Here is a 19,280-nt window from a genome sequence, read left to right as displayed (position 1 = left end):
CTGGGCCCTCCCTGTCTACCGGGGTCTGGCCTACGGATCTACAAGAAGGAGTGATATCAACCACCCAAGAGTGCTTCAAGGCTACTTCCCCAGGCCACTTCCTACCACTTACGCTACCATTCCAGGGTGTGGTCCAAAGCATTGCAAATGATCCATCAGAAGAATGAAGGGTTCCTTAGTCCTAGGGAAAGGCTAGTTCCTTACTCTCGGGGCTCTGGTAGCTGCCGCTTGCAGACTTCTCCACTGCAGACAGGAGTCCAGCAATCATAAAATATTTATTTTTACCTTGGTAAATATCCATTTAAAATGGGGCAAACTCAGATACAGTCAGACTGTGGCCTGGAAAGGCAAGAATCTTATTATGTAAAGTTGGATCACTATAGTAGTGGAGGACTGGAAGCAGGCCTATCCTGGATCTGGAACTGTTTGACAACTCTGCCATCTCTATTCCATATATGTTTAAATTTAAAAACTTCTTGTGCGAGTGCACTGGGGCCCAAAATGCTACCAGGTAAAGAAATCTATAGCCATATTTGATAATTTAATTTAAATATGGATGACTAGACAATCCCAGAGCCATGTAATGTCGTTAATTGACTCTGAAGTCAGCATACAGTAAAGCCTTAGAGTTACGAACACCTCAGGAATGGAGGTTGTTTGTAACTCTGAACAAAATGTTATGGTTGTTCTTTCAAAAGTTTACAACTGAACATTGATGTAATACAGCTTTGAAACTTTACGCAGAAGAAAAATGCTGCTTTTAACCATCTCAATTTAAATGAAACAAGCACAGAAACAGTTTCCTTACCTTGTAAGTTTTTTTTAAAACTTTCCGTTCATTTTTAGTAACCTACATTTAACACAGTACTGTGCTGTATTTGCCTTTTTTTTTCCTGCTGCTGCCCGATTGCATTCTTACAGTTCCAAATAAGTTGTGTGGTTAATCAGTCAGTTCATGACTCTGGTATTCGTAACTCTGAGGTTCTACAGTACTTGATTCACTGGCTGGTGTCTGCTGGGGGAAGCTGTGAGAAACCAGGCGGTATGAGCAGTTTTCCTGAAGAAGAGTCCAGCAGTTCAAGGCAAACAAAACCTCCACTCCATTGGGAGTAAGTGGGCAGGAGCCAACAGGGGAGAGTGTTTGCACCCAGAGAAGCACTAAGGCTTCTACAAGCTAGAACTCTAAAGTCCTCTAGTCTGAGAGAACCCCAGCGTCCCTGGAAATAGTCCCTCCCCTGGTGCTGCTGCCTTTCTGCTACCGGGGCAGACTCAAGCCCAGTGTATATGGGTTACTCGATAGATGGTGTAGAACAGTGGTTCTCAAAGCTGGTCTGCCGCTTGTTCAGGGAAAGCCCCTGGCGGGCCGGGCTGATTTGTTTACCTGCCACATCTGCTGGTTCGGCCGATCATGGATTCCACTGGCCGCAGTTCGCCGCTTCAGGCCAATGGGTGCTGCAGGAAGCAGCGCGGGCTGAGGGATGTGCTGGCTGCCCTTCCTGCAGCACCCATTGGCCTGGAGCGGCAGACCGTGGCCAGTGGGAGCTGCGATCGGCCGAACCTGTGGACGCGGCAGGTAAACAAACCGTCCTGTCCCGCCAGGGGGCTTACCCTGAACAAGCGGCAGACCGGCTTTGAGAACCACTGGTGTAGAAGATAATTTTGAAAAACACTTTTTATAGGAAGTTGCCCCAGGAATCTCCACATCCACTTGTCCCATCCAGTAGGTTTGATGTCATGTGCCTATATTTAAATAAGGAAATACACCATTTCTAACAGCTCTGCCAGACTAAATACCTTTTCATTTGTACCTTATTTTCAGACATTGATTTAACAACTGGGCTCAAACTGCTAAACAATCTGATTCAAAGGCTTAGTTAGGAAAGAAAAAGGGACTAGATTCTTCAGTCTCTTTCTGAAAGTAGAGATTCTTTTTCGAAGGTGAACTGCAAAGGTCTTGCAAGAAGTTTAAAAATGTATTTTAATATTCCTGAAGAATTAGAAGGAAGCTTAGCACTGTAAGTGAGCAATGTAATCACCATATTTTAACAAGTTTACTTCCCTTAGATACTCCTGGTCTGCAGCTTTTTCTGGCTTGTGACATCACAAGTGCCACAACAAAAATAGGAGTTTTTCAAACTCTTGTTTGTGGATGTCACTCATGAGAAACTAAAAAACTGCAGCTCCGATTCAACAGCCAGCATAGAAAAACTGTCATGAAAATTTATGAGCCCAAGCAAGAAATAAACTCACCCACCCTCACTATAGTGATTTAAAAACTAATTATACTGTAGACAGCTGTCAAAATAAATTATTCAGCCAGGGTGAGTGGGAGAGCAGAAGTTTGTGAGACTTCCTCAAGGAGGTTGTAATTGTCCTGAACATTGTTAAAATACAGCACTAATTATATTTGAATGTCTGTGTACTGTTTTCCTCTTTTAGACTCCTATAAGCAAGTTATCAGAACTTTAAAAAGAAAGGAAACTTCTGCAGTTCTTTAACATTCTGATTTCTGTGCGTTTGAAAACAGTGTATCTTATTACATATAACAAATCTGCATTAAAAGAATATTATTAAGGTTGCAAAGTGATGCATTCAAAAGCTAGAAATGCCAGATTTGATGTTGCCCATACAACATTAGTTCAGTCCTCATGCATCCACATTATAATGCATGTATGCCCAAGATGGCTGAATTTAGGGTTGCATGGACAACAGTGAATTTGGCATTTCTTAACTTTCAAATACTTCACTTTGCAACCTAAATAATAATATTTCAAAATGGGGTTTGCTTCCTGCAATTTCTAAGTGTGTTTTGTTTTGTTAGAAAGAAAGATAAAAATGAAATCTATTGTGTGCAACTATAACAACAACCCCCCGTCCCCTCAGTTCATCAGCATCTGGAACCTTCAGCACTGTAGTACGGACTGCTACTACTTGGGTTACAGGACCGACTATGTTAGCTGCCTGCAGGAGAAGACTGTTTTCCTGAATGGAGGATGGGGTCACTGGTACCATGTGTTGGGTTCAGGTCATAGTTGTTTGCATCTGACCCAGTCCAGCTCTCTTTTTCTCCTGCAACAAGGCAGGCTCCTCTCCTCTCCTCTCCTCGCAGTACTTCTACCTACAGTGACCTTCAATTCTGAGCCTTTTCTGCTGGGAGAGGGAGAGGAAGCACAAACAATGTCTCCAGCTGGAGATCTGGTTTCCCCTGGGCTCTGCTAGCCCTTCTCTCTTTTCTTTTCACTTCCTTCCTGTGTGTTTTAACTACCTTCTCATCTGATAAGATAATTAGCCCCTCAGCTCATCAGCCTATAGTTCGATTAAGTAATAATCAAATTATTAATAATAATCAAAGGTAATTAAGTTTTCTGCCCCTCAATCTGAGCCTCTCTGTGGGAACTAGTTAGTGCCTAAGTGACCAGAGTGCTGGGTCAGCTGCTGGCTCTCGGCACTTCGTCACACTTCCCTATCCCTCAAGGTGGGGGCCTCCTGCCTCATGTGATACCCTCGCCCCCCAAGGAGGGAATAGGCCACTGGCACTATATGGTCTTGGAGCTTTACAGTGGGAGTCCAACCTAGACCTCCCTGCCTCCACTCACCAGGCATTGAGGAAGCAGCAGACCCATATGATACCTCTCTTAGAATGGGATGGGATGCTTGGGCTACATGCCAGTTGTGAGGAAACCTGGCCTGGCTTTTTCCTCTGTTTCCACTATTACATCTGCTCTGGCAACTCCCAGACATTCCCAGCAGGGCCATAACCCAGGCTGGGCGAGCAGGGTAGTCGCTCAGGGCTCAAAGCCACGGGAGTGGGAAAATGGGGTGGAGAAATGAAGGAAAAAAACAGTAGGGGACTAGGGTGACCAGACATCCCAATATTATCGGGACCATCCCAATATTAGGGGCTTATTAGAGACACTATTAATATTAGAGACACTGAAATTATTGTTTATTACCACAATTCGTAACCCACTAGCCCACTCCCTTTTGTCCTATGACTGAAGAGATGTTAACAGGCCTCTCTATCTTGAATGGTCCTTTACAATATGTGTTATCTATTTATATTAAACAATCTGTGCCATCTTGAATTTAGCTGTGACTCTTGGAGTACCTTTCCCTGATTTGAGGAAGACCTCTGGGTAGCCTGAAAGCTTGTCTCTCTCACCAACAGAAGTTGGTCCAATAAAATATATTACCTCATCCACCTTGTCTCTCAGAATAGCTCAGATAGTTGGGAGCACACAGAGGCAATCATTCATAGTCTATTGTCTAGACTGCTTTTCTCAAGTAGGAAAGAAGGCTGTGAGAACATACCATATGGGCAGTGATGAGCAGCCAAAATCTTAACAACCGGTTCCCTCCTCACTCCACAAGGGGACCGGGACCCCTGCCCCATCCATCCCCCTCCCCTATCCCCTGACTGCGCCCAGAACTGGCCAGAAGGGTCTCGTGGGCCACTGTAGTGGGTGCTCACCCCGTCCCTAGGAGTCAGAGGGACCTGCCAGGGGGTGAGGTGAAGAGTCCCGGAGGTGCTTACCTGGGGCAGCTCCCAGGAAACATCTGGCTCCTGGGGCGGGATAGTGTAGCTGGGGGGCAGCGGGGGGAGTGGCCGCTCCCCGCACTGATCACATCAAAAGTGGTGCCTTAGGCACTGACTCCGTGGGTGCTCCAGGGCTGGAGCACCCAAGGAGAAAATTTGGTGGGTGCAGAGCCCCCACCGGCAGCTCCCCGCCCTGCACCTGGCCCCAGCTCACCTCTGCTCCACCTCCACCTCCTCCCCTGAACGCACCGCCCCACTCTGCTTCTCCGCCCCCACTGCCCCCCGGTTTCCCGCGAATCAGCTGTTTGCGCAGGAAGCCTGGGAGGGCTGAGAAGCAGGCGGCAGCTTTGCACTCAGGCTGAGGGTGGCGGAGGTGAGCTGGGGTGGGGAGCGGTTCCCCTGCCACCCGCCCGGGTTACCTGCTGTGCTGCAGGCGGCCCTTCTCGCGCCCCGCTCCCGCCCCAGCTACCTCTGCTCCACCTCCGCCTCCCTGGGCCTGAGCGCGAAGCCGCCGCTTGCTTCTCATCCCTCCCAGGCTTCCCGTACAAACAGCTGATTTGCGGGAAACCAGGGGGTGGTGGAGAAGCAGAACGGGGCGGAGGATGCCCTTGGCTTGAAGTCTTGTTTCTCAAAATTTATTCTTGTATTTGGCATGCTTTGATTTGATAAGATTACTTGTGGCAAACTAGCTAAACCAGCAGTTAAAATTCAATAATTTAACACCAATACAGGATAGGTGAGAGACAGCTGCACAGGGGCCAGGTAGAAAGGGAAGTTGGCATGTAATACCAGCAGATCTAGTGTCCTCAGGGGAAAGTTTTGGACTATGGTGAGGATTGGGCCAGACAGTCACCTCATCTCCCACACTTACAGAGCTGTTTGCCCTGGTTGTACAGAATTAGCAAGAGGCTTCCCAATGTCACGTAGCTTTTCCTGGGCAGTGTGCTCCCTGCTTCTCCTTCCAGTATTCTTGGGCTTCCAAAAGCTATAGCTATCCTTAGTCTCTGTAGGTCAGATTTTTCAAGGTGTTTTGGTGACTAAAGAAAAAGATAGGTGTCTGATGGGATTTTTGAAAGTGCATAGGCGCCTAAATACCTTTAAAAATCCAGTCATGTGTCTCAGCTTCCCAGTCTGCAAAATGGGGACCATGATATAGGACTATTATTAGGATTAATTAGTTAATGTTCGTATAGAGCTTTGCAAGTGTAAAATGCTATGTAAGTGTATTACTATTCTAGAAAATATAGAACCAGGTGCGTCCCTAGATTAGCTGCCAGCAACTGGCGCCCTAGATGAACCATGCAATCGGCACCCACAAGCCCCAAGGGCAGATCTAGGCTGAGATTTTTGGTAAACTGGGAAACATTTTTCCCCTTTTTTCCTTTTAATGTTTTTTTAAGCTTTTTTTTTTAAACAGAGGCTTAATTATTCAATTTGTCCGTCCATCTGTCGAACCAATGTTGCTGAGATCAGATAAAATAGGCACACAAAATTTTCAGAATAGATTTGTACACAACAGCTAGATAATATTTCAGTCCGATTTCAAATAAAAATGCATTAAAATGTTAATTATAATTTTTATTATTACAAATCCAACATCATCCATTACGCTCTCCTGCTTTAACTGCCATTACCACCACATCCAGTATAGAAAGAAATAAGAAATCTCTTCAATGAACTTTATCCTGTATTTACAAAACACTCTGAATATAAAACACTCTGTGCTGTTAAAACATGACTTTTGTTGGTTTAAGTTTTGAAAATTCAGTCACTAGTTCTTTTAGATCCAGTTTTCTAGCTATTTCATGCTCTATTGACATTGTGGCAAGTCCAACAAGTCTCTCTTGCACCATTGTAGAACGCAGATATGTTTTTATCAATTTTAACTTTGGGAAGCTACGTTCCCCACTAGCTATGGAAACTGGCAAAGTTAAAAGAATATGTAGAGCTATAAAGGTTTCAGAGTAACAGCCGTGTTAGTCTGTATTCGCAAAAAGAAAAAGAGTACTTGTGGCACCTTAGAGACTAACCAATTTATTTGAGCATGAGCTTTCGTGAGCTACAGCTCACTTCATCGGATGCATACCGTGGAAACTGCAGTGGAATATTCATGAATATTCATGAAACATATTCTCTGTGTATATATAAAGTCTGCTGCAGTTTCCACGGTATGCATCCGATGAAGTGAGCTGTAGCTCACGAAAGCTCATGCTCAAATAAATTGGTTAGTCTCTAAGGTGCCACAAGTACTCTTTTTCTTAGAGCTATAAAAACGTTTGGAAAACTGTCTGTGAGTTTATTTTCACAAACAAACTTTAGGACTTCTTCAGGAGTGGAATGTTTCTTAAGTCGTCTTGAAAAAGCCTGAAGCTCATTACACAAATCTGTAGCATCAATGTCTTTTGAATTTTCATGAGTCAATGCTGACTCCAGTTTTATACAAAATTCTCTTATTTGTTTTGCTGTTTTCTCTTCCAAGCTGTGGATATCATATAGAAGGCCAAATACTGACTCTAGCTGCTGCATCTGTTGAAATCTTTCATCAACCAAGTGAATAGCAATATCAAGGACTGCGAAGTAGAAATTCACTTTGAACCTTTGTTTTGGGTTCTGAATGGGTGTGTCTTGTCCTGCATACAAAAACTGCTGTTTCTTTTGCTGAATGCAAACTGGCTCTGGTTCAAATTCTGTCGTAAAGTCTATTTCTTCAACAAGCTCGAGAAAATCTACCAGTGTTCTGTTGAACCCTTCATCACTTCTGAATTCCTCCAGAATATTTTTAGTTTGCTGCAGTTTTTGAATACCAGAATGTATGTTCGAGTTCTTTTCCTGAAGCAGCTTACTAATGAGGTTAATCTCGAAAAGGATATTATACCACAAAATGAGTGAAGTCACAAATTTGAACTTGGAAAGGCCATTTGCAAGAGCTTTTGCATCTGAATGTGTCATATTGCCAGATGATCCAGTAAAGGTAGTATCATCAGAAATTTCAATTAGGTCATCATAAATGTTTCCAAGTTCATAGCGAAGAGGCTTCAAAGCATCAATGTGACTCTCTGACTAAGTGGTTTTACAGTTGGAGAATTCACATGGTGAGTCAGAATCTCTCAACGGCGTGTTGAGCCTGAGAAAAACACATGAACACGTTGCACCAAGTCAAAGAAACTGCTTGCTGCCTGTCATAAATATAAAGGGAAGGGTAATCACCTTTCTGTATAAGGTGCTATAATATCCCTCCTGGCCAGAGGCAACATCCTTTCACCTGTAAAGGATTAAGAAACTAAGGTAACCTCACTGGCACCTGACCCAAAATGACCAATGAGGGGACAAGGTACTTTCAAATCTGGAGGGCGGGGGGAAGTTTTTTGTCTGTCTGTGTGATATCTTTGCTGGGAACAGATCAAGGATGCTTGCAAGCCCTTCAACTCCTGTAAAGTTAGTAAGTAATCTAGCTAGAAAATGTGTTAGGTTTTTCTTTGCTTTGGCTCGTAAATTCGCTGTGCTGGAGAGAATGTGTATTCCTCTTTTTGTGTCTTTTTCTAATTTAAGGTTTTGCCTAGAGGGATTCTCTATGTTTTGAATCTGATTACCCTGTAAAGTATTTACCATCCTGACTTTACAGAGGTGACCGTTTTACCTTTTCTTTAAATAAAATTCTTCTTTTAAGAACCTGATTGATTTTTCATTGTTCTTAAGATCCAAGGGTTTGGGTCTGTGTTCACCTGTACCAATTGGTGGGGATATTATTATCAAGCCTTCCCCAGGAAAGGGGGTATAGGGTTTGGGGGAATATTTTGGGAGAATAGGACTCCAAGTGGTCCTTTCCCTGTTCTTTGTCTAAAACACTTGGTGGTGGCTGCGTCTTACCTAATCCAAGGGCAAAGACTTTGTGCCTTGGGGAAGTTTTAACCTAAGCTGGTAGAAATTAGCTTAGGGGGTCTTTCATGCAGGTCCCCACATCTGTACCCTAGAGTTCAGAGTGGGGAAGGAAACTTGACGCCTCCAAACAGCATCTAGCAGCATCATTGACAACCAAATTCAGAGAATGGTGCACTGCAAGGAACGAAAAATGCCCTAGGATTGATTCCCATCGTTCTCCTTTGCACACCATTGTCTTTACCCTTCATATTACTCCCATTATCATAGCATTGGCCACGTAAGTTTTCAAGAGATAATGACATTGTTTCAAGCTCTTGTAGAATAGTTTCAGTCATATATGCTCCAGTCGTCTCCTTCAGTGCACTTCAACATTATCTTCATCTGCAGACTTTCCACAAAACGAATGATCATCATTTGTGTAAAATGACTCACATCTGGTGTACTGTCCAGTATTATTGAAAACTATTTTGCAGAATGGGCAGCTTCTAAAATTTTCTTTTTAATGGCATTTGCTAGGATTTGAATCAGTTCATTCTGCATATATTTTCCTAAGTAATGAACCTGTGTTTCATGATCAGTTATTTTATGTAGATGCTCCTTCATGACTGGATCAAAGCAAGTTAGGTATTCAACAAATTGTAAAAAGTTTCCATTACCTGGAGTGTATAATTTTTCATTTCTGCCGTGGCCGTGGAGTGCTAAATTTTGCCCACCAAGAACTCTCACTAACGCAATCAGATGCTCTAATATTTGTTGCCAATATTCTTCTTTTTCCTTGATCACACGTAAATTTTCATCATCAATAGTTTTTCCTTTTTTCAATCATAATTCAAGTTCTTTCCAATTCTGAAAACATTCCAACTGTTCTGTACTTCTTTCATGTGAAGAGAGAATTGAAGATATGTTTTTGAACCAGTCCTTTGAACCATTTTCAGTAAGTGATGTACCAATTGCTTGATTTCTAAACAACTTGCAGGAAAAGCAAAATACAGAGTCCTTCAACACTGAATATTGTAACAAGTTTCGATGAATTTCTTCCCCATTAATGAGTTTCCTCTTGTAATGCTGAGCAGAGAATTTTCTTTTATTTCTATCCTTAGGGAAGGGAAATTCATGAACTTGTTCGGGAATGTTCCATGAGAATTTGCCTCACACTGTAATCACATCTGGGCTATGAAGCTGGGTCCCCATACTGTAACTCGTTTGTAACTTCCTCATCCTTTCTTTCTTCTACTTCATTTACTTCAATTTCTTCATGTGCCTCTGAAGCTGAATAATTTTTCTCCACTTCCATATCAGTCTGAGCTGCCTTCATGTACAATTAAGTTTCCCTCATCTTGAGTTTCCAAACTGCTTTTTAGTGGATGTGAGCTATCCTCATCTCGAAGTAATATACCTTCACCTTGATGTTCCAAACTGCTTCCATGCGGATGTGAGCTAACCTCCTCTCCAAGTAAAATTCCTTCATCTGGATGCTGTGAACTGCTTCCATCTTTATTTGGATTAAAGAGAAGATATTTCAGGAAGGATCCCTGCTGTTTTGCTTGGTCCTTTTCCTTCTCAGCCTTTTGTTTATGATACTCAGCTCCTGCGGGTTTTCTTTTTCCTCTTTCTGCCATGGGACATTTGAATATTGTTATGTACTGTGCTCCCGACTGCAAGCAATATAGTGTTAAGGATGGCTGACACACCCACCATACTGCTGCCATCCCAACATATCTTATCACAGCTTAAAGGTTCAGTGATTAGTAACATACACTCACTTACCTGTTATAGCATTTACACGGAAACAAAATGAACTTTTTCAATGTTATAACCAAACACCGGTTGTTTGGAAAGTAATCCCCTTCGGGGTTACCCGCTTGGAGTGTGATGTCATTACTTTCGTAGTCTACTAAGCGTTAATGCTGTTACTTTTCTTTTATGGACCTTATTTATTACATGTGAACCAGTTATAACAAAGAAACGTTCATAATGATACAGCCCTGTCATAAATATAAAGGGAAGGGTAAACCCCTTTGAAATCCCTCCTGGCCAGGGGAAAGCTCCTCTCACCTGTAAAGGGTTAAGAAGCTAAAGGTAACCTCGCTGGCACCTGACCAAAATGACCAATGAGGAGACAAGATACTTTCAAAAGCTGGGAGGAGGGAGAGAAACAAAGGGTCTGTGTGTCTGTCTATATGCTGGTTTCTGCCGGGGATAGACCAGGAATGGAGTCTTAGAACTTTTAGTAAGTAATCTAGCTAGGTATGTGTTAGATTATGATTTCTTTAAATGGCTGAGAAAAGAATTGTGCTGAATAGAATAACTATTTCTGTCTATCTTTTTTGTAACTTAAGGTTTTGCCTAGAGGGGTTCTCTATGTTTTTGAATCTAATTACCCTGTAAGATATCTACCATCCTGATTTTACAGGGGGGATTTCTTTATTTCTGTTTACTTCTATTTCTATTAAAAGTCTTCTTGTAAGAAAACTGAATGCTTTTTCATTGTTCTCAGATCCAAGGGTTTGGGTCTGTGGTCACCTATGCAAATTGGTGAGGCTTTTTATCCAACATTTCCCAGGAAAGGGGGGGTGCAAGTGTTGGGAGGATTGTTCATTGTTCTTAAGATCCAAGGGTCTGGGTCTGTAGTCACCTAGGCAAATTGGTGAGGCTTTTTACCAAACCTTGTCCAGGAAGTGGGGTGCAAGGTTTTGGGAAGTATTTTGGGGGGAAAGACGAGTCCAAACAGCTCTTCCCCAGTAACCAGTATTAGTTTGGTGGTGGTAGCGGCCAATCCAAGGACAACGGGTGGAATATTTTGTACCTTGGGGAAGTTTTGACCTCAGCTGGTAAAGATAAGCTTAGGAGGTTTTTCATGCAGGTCCCCACATCTGTACCCTAGAGTTCAGAGTGGGGGAGGAACCTTGACAGCCCGATAATAACGCTAAGGTTTAATAACACTTAAAGATACTCACACTTTGGACTTATAATGGTGAAAGACATTATTCTTTATTATTTGGCACCAAGAAACACATTTTTCCACAGTATTCTCCTGATTCTTAACCATCTAACTGTGACTTGTGTTAAAATGACCGTTTAGCATGTATCAACTCATGATATCTCTGCTCTACCTGAATTTCCGACTATGCAACCTTGATATATATTTGAGTTAGGTGTCACTAGCATTGCAGCTCTTGCCGCTGGTGGATGTGTTTCATTGTGGCTGAGTTATTGCTTATCAAAATTGCAAAGTGGGTCATCTTGACCGTACGTTGCAAATTGAAAAAAATATTTGCTACAATATTATTTATTTTTGCAGTAAATAAAAGATTTGATAATAAATTCTTAGAAATGTAGAGAAATGAATTATAATTCATATTCCCTCTGTATGCGCACGGGAATTGAAATAATGACATCTTCATTCTTTTATTTGTATTTTTTTCATCCTTTTCATTTTTTTAATTTGATTTTTTTCCTGGAATTTGGCGCCCCATTTAACTTGGCACCCTAGGTGACCGCATAATTCGCCTATGTCAGCAGGTCACCCCTGTATAGAACACAATAATCCACAGCCTTTATAGAATAAATTCATAACAAAGCTTGCTAAATTAGATGGCGCTGCTATTTTTATGAATTGGACAATACACCAAATCCCACTTTGAAGTCAGTGGAGTACTTTCTTGCTCTCTTATTTTGGAGGTCAGGAACATGGAAATTTATATTGAGTTTTCGGTTTGAAACAAAAAGAATGAAATCCTCTCTCACTTCTAATCTCAAATGCACAATGTTGTCTCTTGTGTTTTGAAACCTGTTACATTCATATGAAATCTTTTCACTAGTCATTATGTATATGGCTCTCTAGAGATTTGCCAACATATACGTGGGTCTAACAGAGATGGGTATTTAACTTCCTAAAATAGAATGAACATCTCCTGTATTTAGAAAATCTTTATGGTGTGTGTTCTATTACCTAGTGTTCAAGACAATTTGATTGATTTACAAGTGTACTAGTTACGTCATTGCAGATTTCTTCACATAAATCAATAATCTTTAAAAGTATAATTGAATGACAGCACTTGGCTATGTATGAAAATGGTAAAACAAGGAAGGAGCCATAGAAGCTAGGTTACAGTCAAGGGACTGCACTGTACTTTTAACTTCAGAGCTGGAATCAGAACTGACCTGTTATTGGTTGAGGTTGTGTGCTGCAATTCATAAAATCAATGCTTTATGATGCTGCACAACCATGGAAAAGTAATGCTTCTCAGTTGATGAAGTGTTTTAGGTTGGGGAGGGGTTTTAAAATAGGAGAAATAAATTCCTTTCAAAATTTACAATACATTCAAGGCATGAATGCCACCATTATGAATAATATGCAGCTATGGAAATACAGAAATGGATCTGGATCTGGAGTCTCTATGCAAATTAGAAAGTCTTGTTTAATGTCTGTTAGCTTCAATTCCAGTTATTGTCAGCAAATATCAAATCTGTCGGTAAATAAGTTATTATTAAATAAATAATTATCTCCATCAGAGCTTTGCAAATGGATTGAGATCCTCTCTAATATTGATATTTTTAAAAATTTGCTTAAATAATTACAGAGAAAATCTTTGGCAAATGTTGGCAATAGTTGTTCTTGTTAACCTCTGAGGATAGGACAAGAAGCAATGGGCTTCAATTGCAGCAAGAGAGGTTTAGGTTGGACATTAGGAAAAACTACCTAACTGTCAGGGTAGTTAAATACTGGAACAAATTGCCAGGGAGGTTGTAGAATTTCCATCACTGAAGGTTTTTAAGAACAGGTTAGACAAACACCTGTCAGAAATGGAGTAGTTATTATGTAGTCCTGCCTTGAGTGCAGGGGACTGGACTTGATGACCTCTCAAGGTCCCTTCCAGTCCTACACTTCCATGATTCTAGTCCAGTGTGAGTCTGAGGGCCATTAAACACAGTACATTTTCCTACTGTATCACAATTACAGCAACATCTGTTCTAAATAATGTGGTGCTAATTCATTGTGAAAATGCATAAAGCTTTCACTAGTTGTTAGAATACTTAATTACTTATCTATAGTGAGGTGGTCTCATGAGCGAACATTGTACTGAGTTACAAAACACACAGGAATACAGGTCCCAGAACTATCTCTATACTGCCTGAAAAATGCACCCGATAATGCTGTACTGATCAAGGTACTTTATCTGTATGTGGCACATTTAAAGGTGAGAATAGGTTTTGAAGGTGCTACTGGTATTAGTTCATGCAGAAGCAATAAAAAATATTGGGAGAAAAACTGTAAAAAAGGTTATATGACTTGTCCTTTTAATTTCTTAAGCAAGCCATAAGTGTATTGGTGTTGATAATACTGTATATACTGCCCATGGGAGCTGCAGGAAGTGGCGCGGGCCAGGCCACCACTTCCCGCAGCTCCCATTGGCCGGGAATGGCAAACCATGGCCACTGCGAGCTGCAAGCAGCCATACCTGCAGATGCTCAGGTAAACAAAGCATCTCGCGGCCCGCCAGGGGCTTACCCTGAATGAACCACAAACCAAGTTTAGGAACCCCTGGTATAGATTGTGTATGTAAATTTAATCCTTGTGCATCATGTAGCTAATGGAGTCACTGTTCGCTGTTTTCTTCTTGAATTGAATTCATACACAGGTTTTTTTAAACTAGGGATGCTGTTAAAGGATTCTGCTAGCCCCAAGGTGCATAGGAACATAAGAACAAAGGAATTGCAATTACCAGATGATATCTGTGGTGCAACTAGTCCAACAACCTGTCTCTAACAATGGCTAGCTTCAGATGATTCAGAGGAAGGTGCCAGTAATTTCATGTCAGGCAGATGTGAGATAATTTCTCCCCCACCACGTTAGTTCTTCAAATCCCTAATTGTTAGAGATTGGCTTAAACCACGAAGCATGAGGTTTCATATATCTTCCAAAATATATTAGTATTAACTATTGTAAACCTGGATGCATGTTCATGAGCAGTAGAAATGTTGAATAATGTAGGAGATATGGAAATGGACTTGAGGCATTATTAAAGATTTATAAGCATGGATTATCTACCTACCAACCTATAGGTATATATAGAACTTCTTTGTTACAAGCATGATGTGACATAATACAGAATGTGTTTGCCATGATGGATAGCCAATTACTCAATTTTTGGTTCCTTCAAGCCTCCAAACCCTCCTATTTTATGGCATGCAATGTTGTGAAATTGGTTTGGCCTATCTCTAAAAAAATCAATTACTATTTCATAAAAAATGAAATTTTAACTTCACAGACTGTTTTGCACTGACTTTGAAAAGGGACAGTGAAACTAACCCTGTGTCATACAGTATCAATAGTTTCTTATGGTGCAAAAGATGTTCTTAAGAATTTAACTATTGTCCTACTGATTTTATTTGCAGACAACTACTACGGCACTCCAAAGCCTCCAGCAGAACCAGCTCCATTATTGTTAAATGTGACAGACCAGATCCTTCCAGGTGCCACACCTAGTGCTGAAGGCAAACGTAAGAGGAATAAATCAGTGAGCAATATGGAGAAGACAGGTATTGAACCACCAGAAGAGGAAGAGGAAGAAAGACCTGTGGTCAATGGAAATGGCATGGTAGTAACACCAGGTTAGTCCGTTTATCCACTTCTGAATTTTATTTCAGTTATTTCACAGTTATTTCCTTCTGCAGTTATGAGGATGCTCACTTTGGGGAGGGAGTGTTTATCTTGTGCTGAAGAGCACAAGACTGATAGCCAGGATTCCTGAGAAACTGGCTTCCAGTATAACCTAGAACAAATCACATGGAGTATGTACCTCAGTTTTCCTTTCTGTAAAACAGGGGTTCCCAAACTTGGTTCAGGGCAGCTTGTCCAGGGTAAGCCCCTGACGGGCCGTGAGATGCTTTGTTTACTTGAGCGTCCGCAGATACGGCTGCTTGTAGCTCCCAGTGGTCACCATTTGCCATTCCCAGCCAATGGGAACTGCAGGAAGCAGTGGCCCCGCCCATGCAGCTTCCCACAGCTCCCATTGGCTCGGCATGGCAAACCATGGCCACTGGGAGCTGCAAGCAGCCGTACCTGCGGATGCTCAGGCAAATAAAGCGTCTCGCGGCCCATCAGGGGCTTTCTCTGAAGAAGCCGTGAACCAAGTTTGGGAACCCCTGCTGTAAAATGATTAGCATTTTGTAAAATGCTTTGAACTTTTCAAATGAGACATTGTGTAACAGCAAAGTCTTATTAGTGCATTAATTCAACAGAATCTTTATGAACCTGAGACCGTATCAGTGTGGCTGACTTGGTAGTACTGTCACTTGAGAGTCAGACAGACATGGGGAAAAGTCTTGAAGCCTCCAGAAAAAGCAAATGGGAAGGACCAAGGTCTGTCAATGTTCCAACACCTGCAATTGGATGACGGTCATACAAACCATAGGCAGGTAGTACTAAAAGGTACCTACCCTTACATCCTATGGATTTCACTGATCCAGATGACAGTGAACCCAAAATATGTGCTGGTATCCTGCATAGGAAAATTCAATCAGGTCAGGTCAGATCAGTGCATGATCAATTCCCCTTCAGAGTTTGAGCAAGTATCACCATTTTTTATCCTGAAACACCATTTGAGACATAACTGATTATTTTTTTCTTCAAGAAAGAAACTGAAGAGCTCAGAAGTTTGTATTTTATAAAGAATCTGAAAACCACCGAGTTAGCAATAATAAGTGCTGGGTTAAATATGTGTATTTTTCTCGTTTGGCCTGTATAGGTCTAGAAGCAATGTGAAAAACCTGGATAATAAAGCCCTTTAATCCTAGGGAAATTAGAAGTACAGAAGAAAATGATTGAAGTAGAAGTCTCTTTAGTGACAATCCATGTCAATAGAATGATAAGATTACAAGATTTCTGAATGTACAGGTTCTTATGAAACAATAAGTGCATTATCTAATCTCTAAGTGCTGTAAAATTGACTTTCACATTTCATTATATGTATGCTTTTTTTCTCATACTTGGTTGGAAAGCACATCAAATTGAATAACTTTCCCTGTTATGGATAGGTCTGGTTGCATGCTTTTTTGGTATGTATGTTCTGCATTTAAGGGCAATTCCTGAGCCTAGGTAGCTGAGCTGGGCACTGAAGAAACATAGGGGAATGAGTAGAAAATCCTCTCCCTCCAGTCTCCAAAACAGCTGTGGAACCATTCTTTGACCATAACGGCAGTGTTGAGGCTGCAGCATGCCCCGGAACCCTTACTCAGCCCTTCCACAGGGGAGGATTCATACATCAGTGCATCCTACACCATGCTTTCATGCAGCCCTGCCCCATTCCCTGCATACAGGAACCCTCAACAGAGCTAAATTCTACACCATATAAGTAGAATGCACCCCCTCAAATCCTTATGAACAAGAATAGCATTGGATCTGCTGCCAGGGAACTAAAGAGGCTGGGCAAGGACAGGATTTGGTCACCGCTGGATAGTCTTCCTAATATCCTTCCATGTTGTTCTATGAAATATATGCCCACATGCAAGTTTCAAGGAAGCAATTTCAGGGCAATATATTTCAGTTCATAATCCAAATCTGATCAAGAATAAATACAAAATCTGCTTTTCCCTTTGCATTGTCAATATATAACATGTCCCATGCAAATTCTACATCAGTGGTGGTTAGGCCATATTCAAGAAATATCCACTGGTAGGTGCTATGTTAAAATAATTAAGTATTTGAGCACTGTATGTAAAAGGACCCCCTGCAAAGTAATTCCTTTAGGTGTGGGTCTCTGAACAAGCAGTGTTCAGAGTAGCAGCCGCGTTAGTCGCAAAAGAAAAGGAGTACTTGTGGCACCATTTTGTTGTTCAGCTATACTGACTGAAGACTTGGGGGATTGTACCAATGCAGCTCTATGTATGCACACAGTGTTGACTTATTTTGGCAATGTAGGTCTCAGGAACTCTGTAAAGAAGACAATATATCTGTGTGCTAAAAAAGGGTATTAGCTGCCCCTAAAATGCATTTGTACTTTGTCTTCAAACAGGCAGGAAAAACAAAATACGTTAATGAGTGGGTCACTCCAGATGGAAGGAACCAACGCCTTGGCACTTGTCATTGCACTTTTGGAAAGTGCAGGCCATTTTTCATAAGAGTTTCTCTTTCCTTTAAAGGCAACATTCCATTAAATACTCAGCTTTAAGGATCTGCAAAAGATCTGTACAGTCCTTTAGGATGTTTATACATGCTGCACAGCCTAAAGCCTTACAAATTAGTAGTGTTGTCAGAGTCTGAGCAGGGCAAAGGACTATAGTGTGAAACTAAGGGCTGATGTAACAGCTAGCACAGCAGACTGGAGGAGTTAAAGATCTGAAGTGAATCCAAGCGAACTTAAATAACCTGTCTTTATCAGACTGGTAAATGACAATGATATTTGTGGAGAGCTTTATGACTGTAATCTGATTTCTTTTTTAATTTATGTTATACCATTTCTTTGTTCTTCTTTCGTGAGGGACTCTTGTGGATTCGTAATGTCTTCCCTTGAACTTGTCAGCCTCTATGAATATGGATCTAGTCACTAAAGTATCTCCGGGTATCTTGCCCCATGCCAGCCAGGGAGCTCGCCCTCAGACAGCCAGGCACCTGCCAGGCTAGTGACCCTTAGACATGGCTCATCATTATCTTATTTTTACTTTGTACTTTCCCTGTCTGTTTGTCGTAGCCCCCTTTTTTGTCTCTCGTTCTATACTTAGATTGCAAATTCTTCAGGGCAAAGTCTTTTTGTTATTTGTGTGTATAATTTCTAGCATAATGTGTCTCTGGCCCCTTACTGAGGCACCTAGACACCACTGTAATATAAGTAATAGGCTATAACAATAAGAGTGGCATTTCTGAGCAGGTGGCCCATGTCCTCCTGGCATCTTAAAAACCATCTACCAGAAGTACCTACAACTGAAGTGGAAACATTTTGCAATCAAGGCGAAGCTGACGGCTTTGTTTACCCCCACAAAAGCTGCTAGACTACGTTCTTGCTTTGTCTCTGTCCAGTTTGAAGTCTAATTCCAGCCAGATACACGTGGCAGCTATTTCAGCCTGCATGAACTAGTCAAAGGTTGACCACTGTCTCTACAGCCGCTTGTTATCAGGTTCATATGAAGTTTAACATTTTTGAAACCTCCCATTAAAAAAGCACTCTGTGTGTCATGGATTATAAAAGTGGTCCCGACAAAGCTGATGAAAGCTCCTTCTGAATCACTCCAAAGCTATGGCTAGTGTCTTCTGTGCGCAGAGTGGGTGAGGGATTCTCACCCAACCCCAAGCATACATAGGGTTGGAGATGCTGCTCTCCTGTCACCACCAGGCACCATTGTGTAAAAGGCCACCCCTGTAGGAAGAGAGCTGGGAACAGTGCATCAGCAATACAGGATGGCCTTCACAAAGTCAGTGACCTTGTGATGTCATCTGCCCTTTCATTCTCTGTTGAGAATTGATACCCATTGGGAGGATATAGGGTGGGGGTATGTCAATGGTAAATGGGGGAGGACTCAATGGCTTTGAGGAATAAGACCAGGCCATTATAAAATGGAAACAAACATTGAGAGGGCAAGGACCTAGAGAGGCTACCTGGAGCAGGACTGGAACCTGGGTCGGCTGGAGGGGCCTGTGTGAATCAAGGCACAGTCCCATGAAGGAGGGCTGTGGAATCCCTTTGCCAAAGTAGAGTTTTGTTTTCATCCCTGTAACAGGGTGATCTGTCCTCTTTAAGCAGTAATGGGAACTCAGTCAGGCCCCATTGTGTTCAGCACTATGCAAACATAATAAATGACAGTCTCTGCCCCCAAAGAACTTACAGTGTAAAAGACAAGATGTAAGACGTGGATGAGACAAACAAGT

The 19,280-nt window shown here is 41.8% G+C and overlaps 1 protein-coding gene across 20 annotated transcripts in view; it reads left to right on the top strand.

The window, feature by feature from the left end:
* The window catches only part of MAGI2 (membrane associated guanylate kinase, WW and PDZ domain containing 2), a 1,189,595-nt gene that overhangs the window by 758,713 nt on the left and 411,602 nt on the right, over nt 1-19,280 (top strand). For all 20 annotated transcript variants that reach the window (XR_007354679.2, XR_007354680.2, XR_007354681.2 and 17 more), the window contains one exon: nt 14,816-15,031. Coding sequence is in view for 17 of the 20 variants with exons in the window: in XM_048836471.2 (XP_048692428.1) it covers nt 14,816-15,031 (216 nt within the window). In the remaining 3 variants the exon portion in view is untranslated. The remainder of the gene's footprint in view (nt 1-14,815; nt 15,032-19,280) is intronic.

This window comes from Caretta caretta, chromosome 1 (genome assembly GCF_965140235.1).
Source record: "Caretta caretta isolate rCarCar2 chromosome 1, rCarCar1.hap1, whole genome shotgun sequence".
NCBI classification, from domain to species: domain Eukaryota; kingdom Metazoa; phylum Chordata; order Testudines; family Cheloniidae; genus Caretta; species Caretta caretta.
The sequence above is the reverse complement of the archived record's forward strand: the minus strand, read 5'-3'. Positions and strand labels throughout refer to the sequence as shown.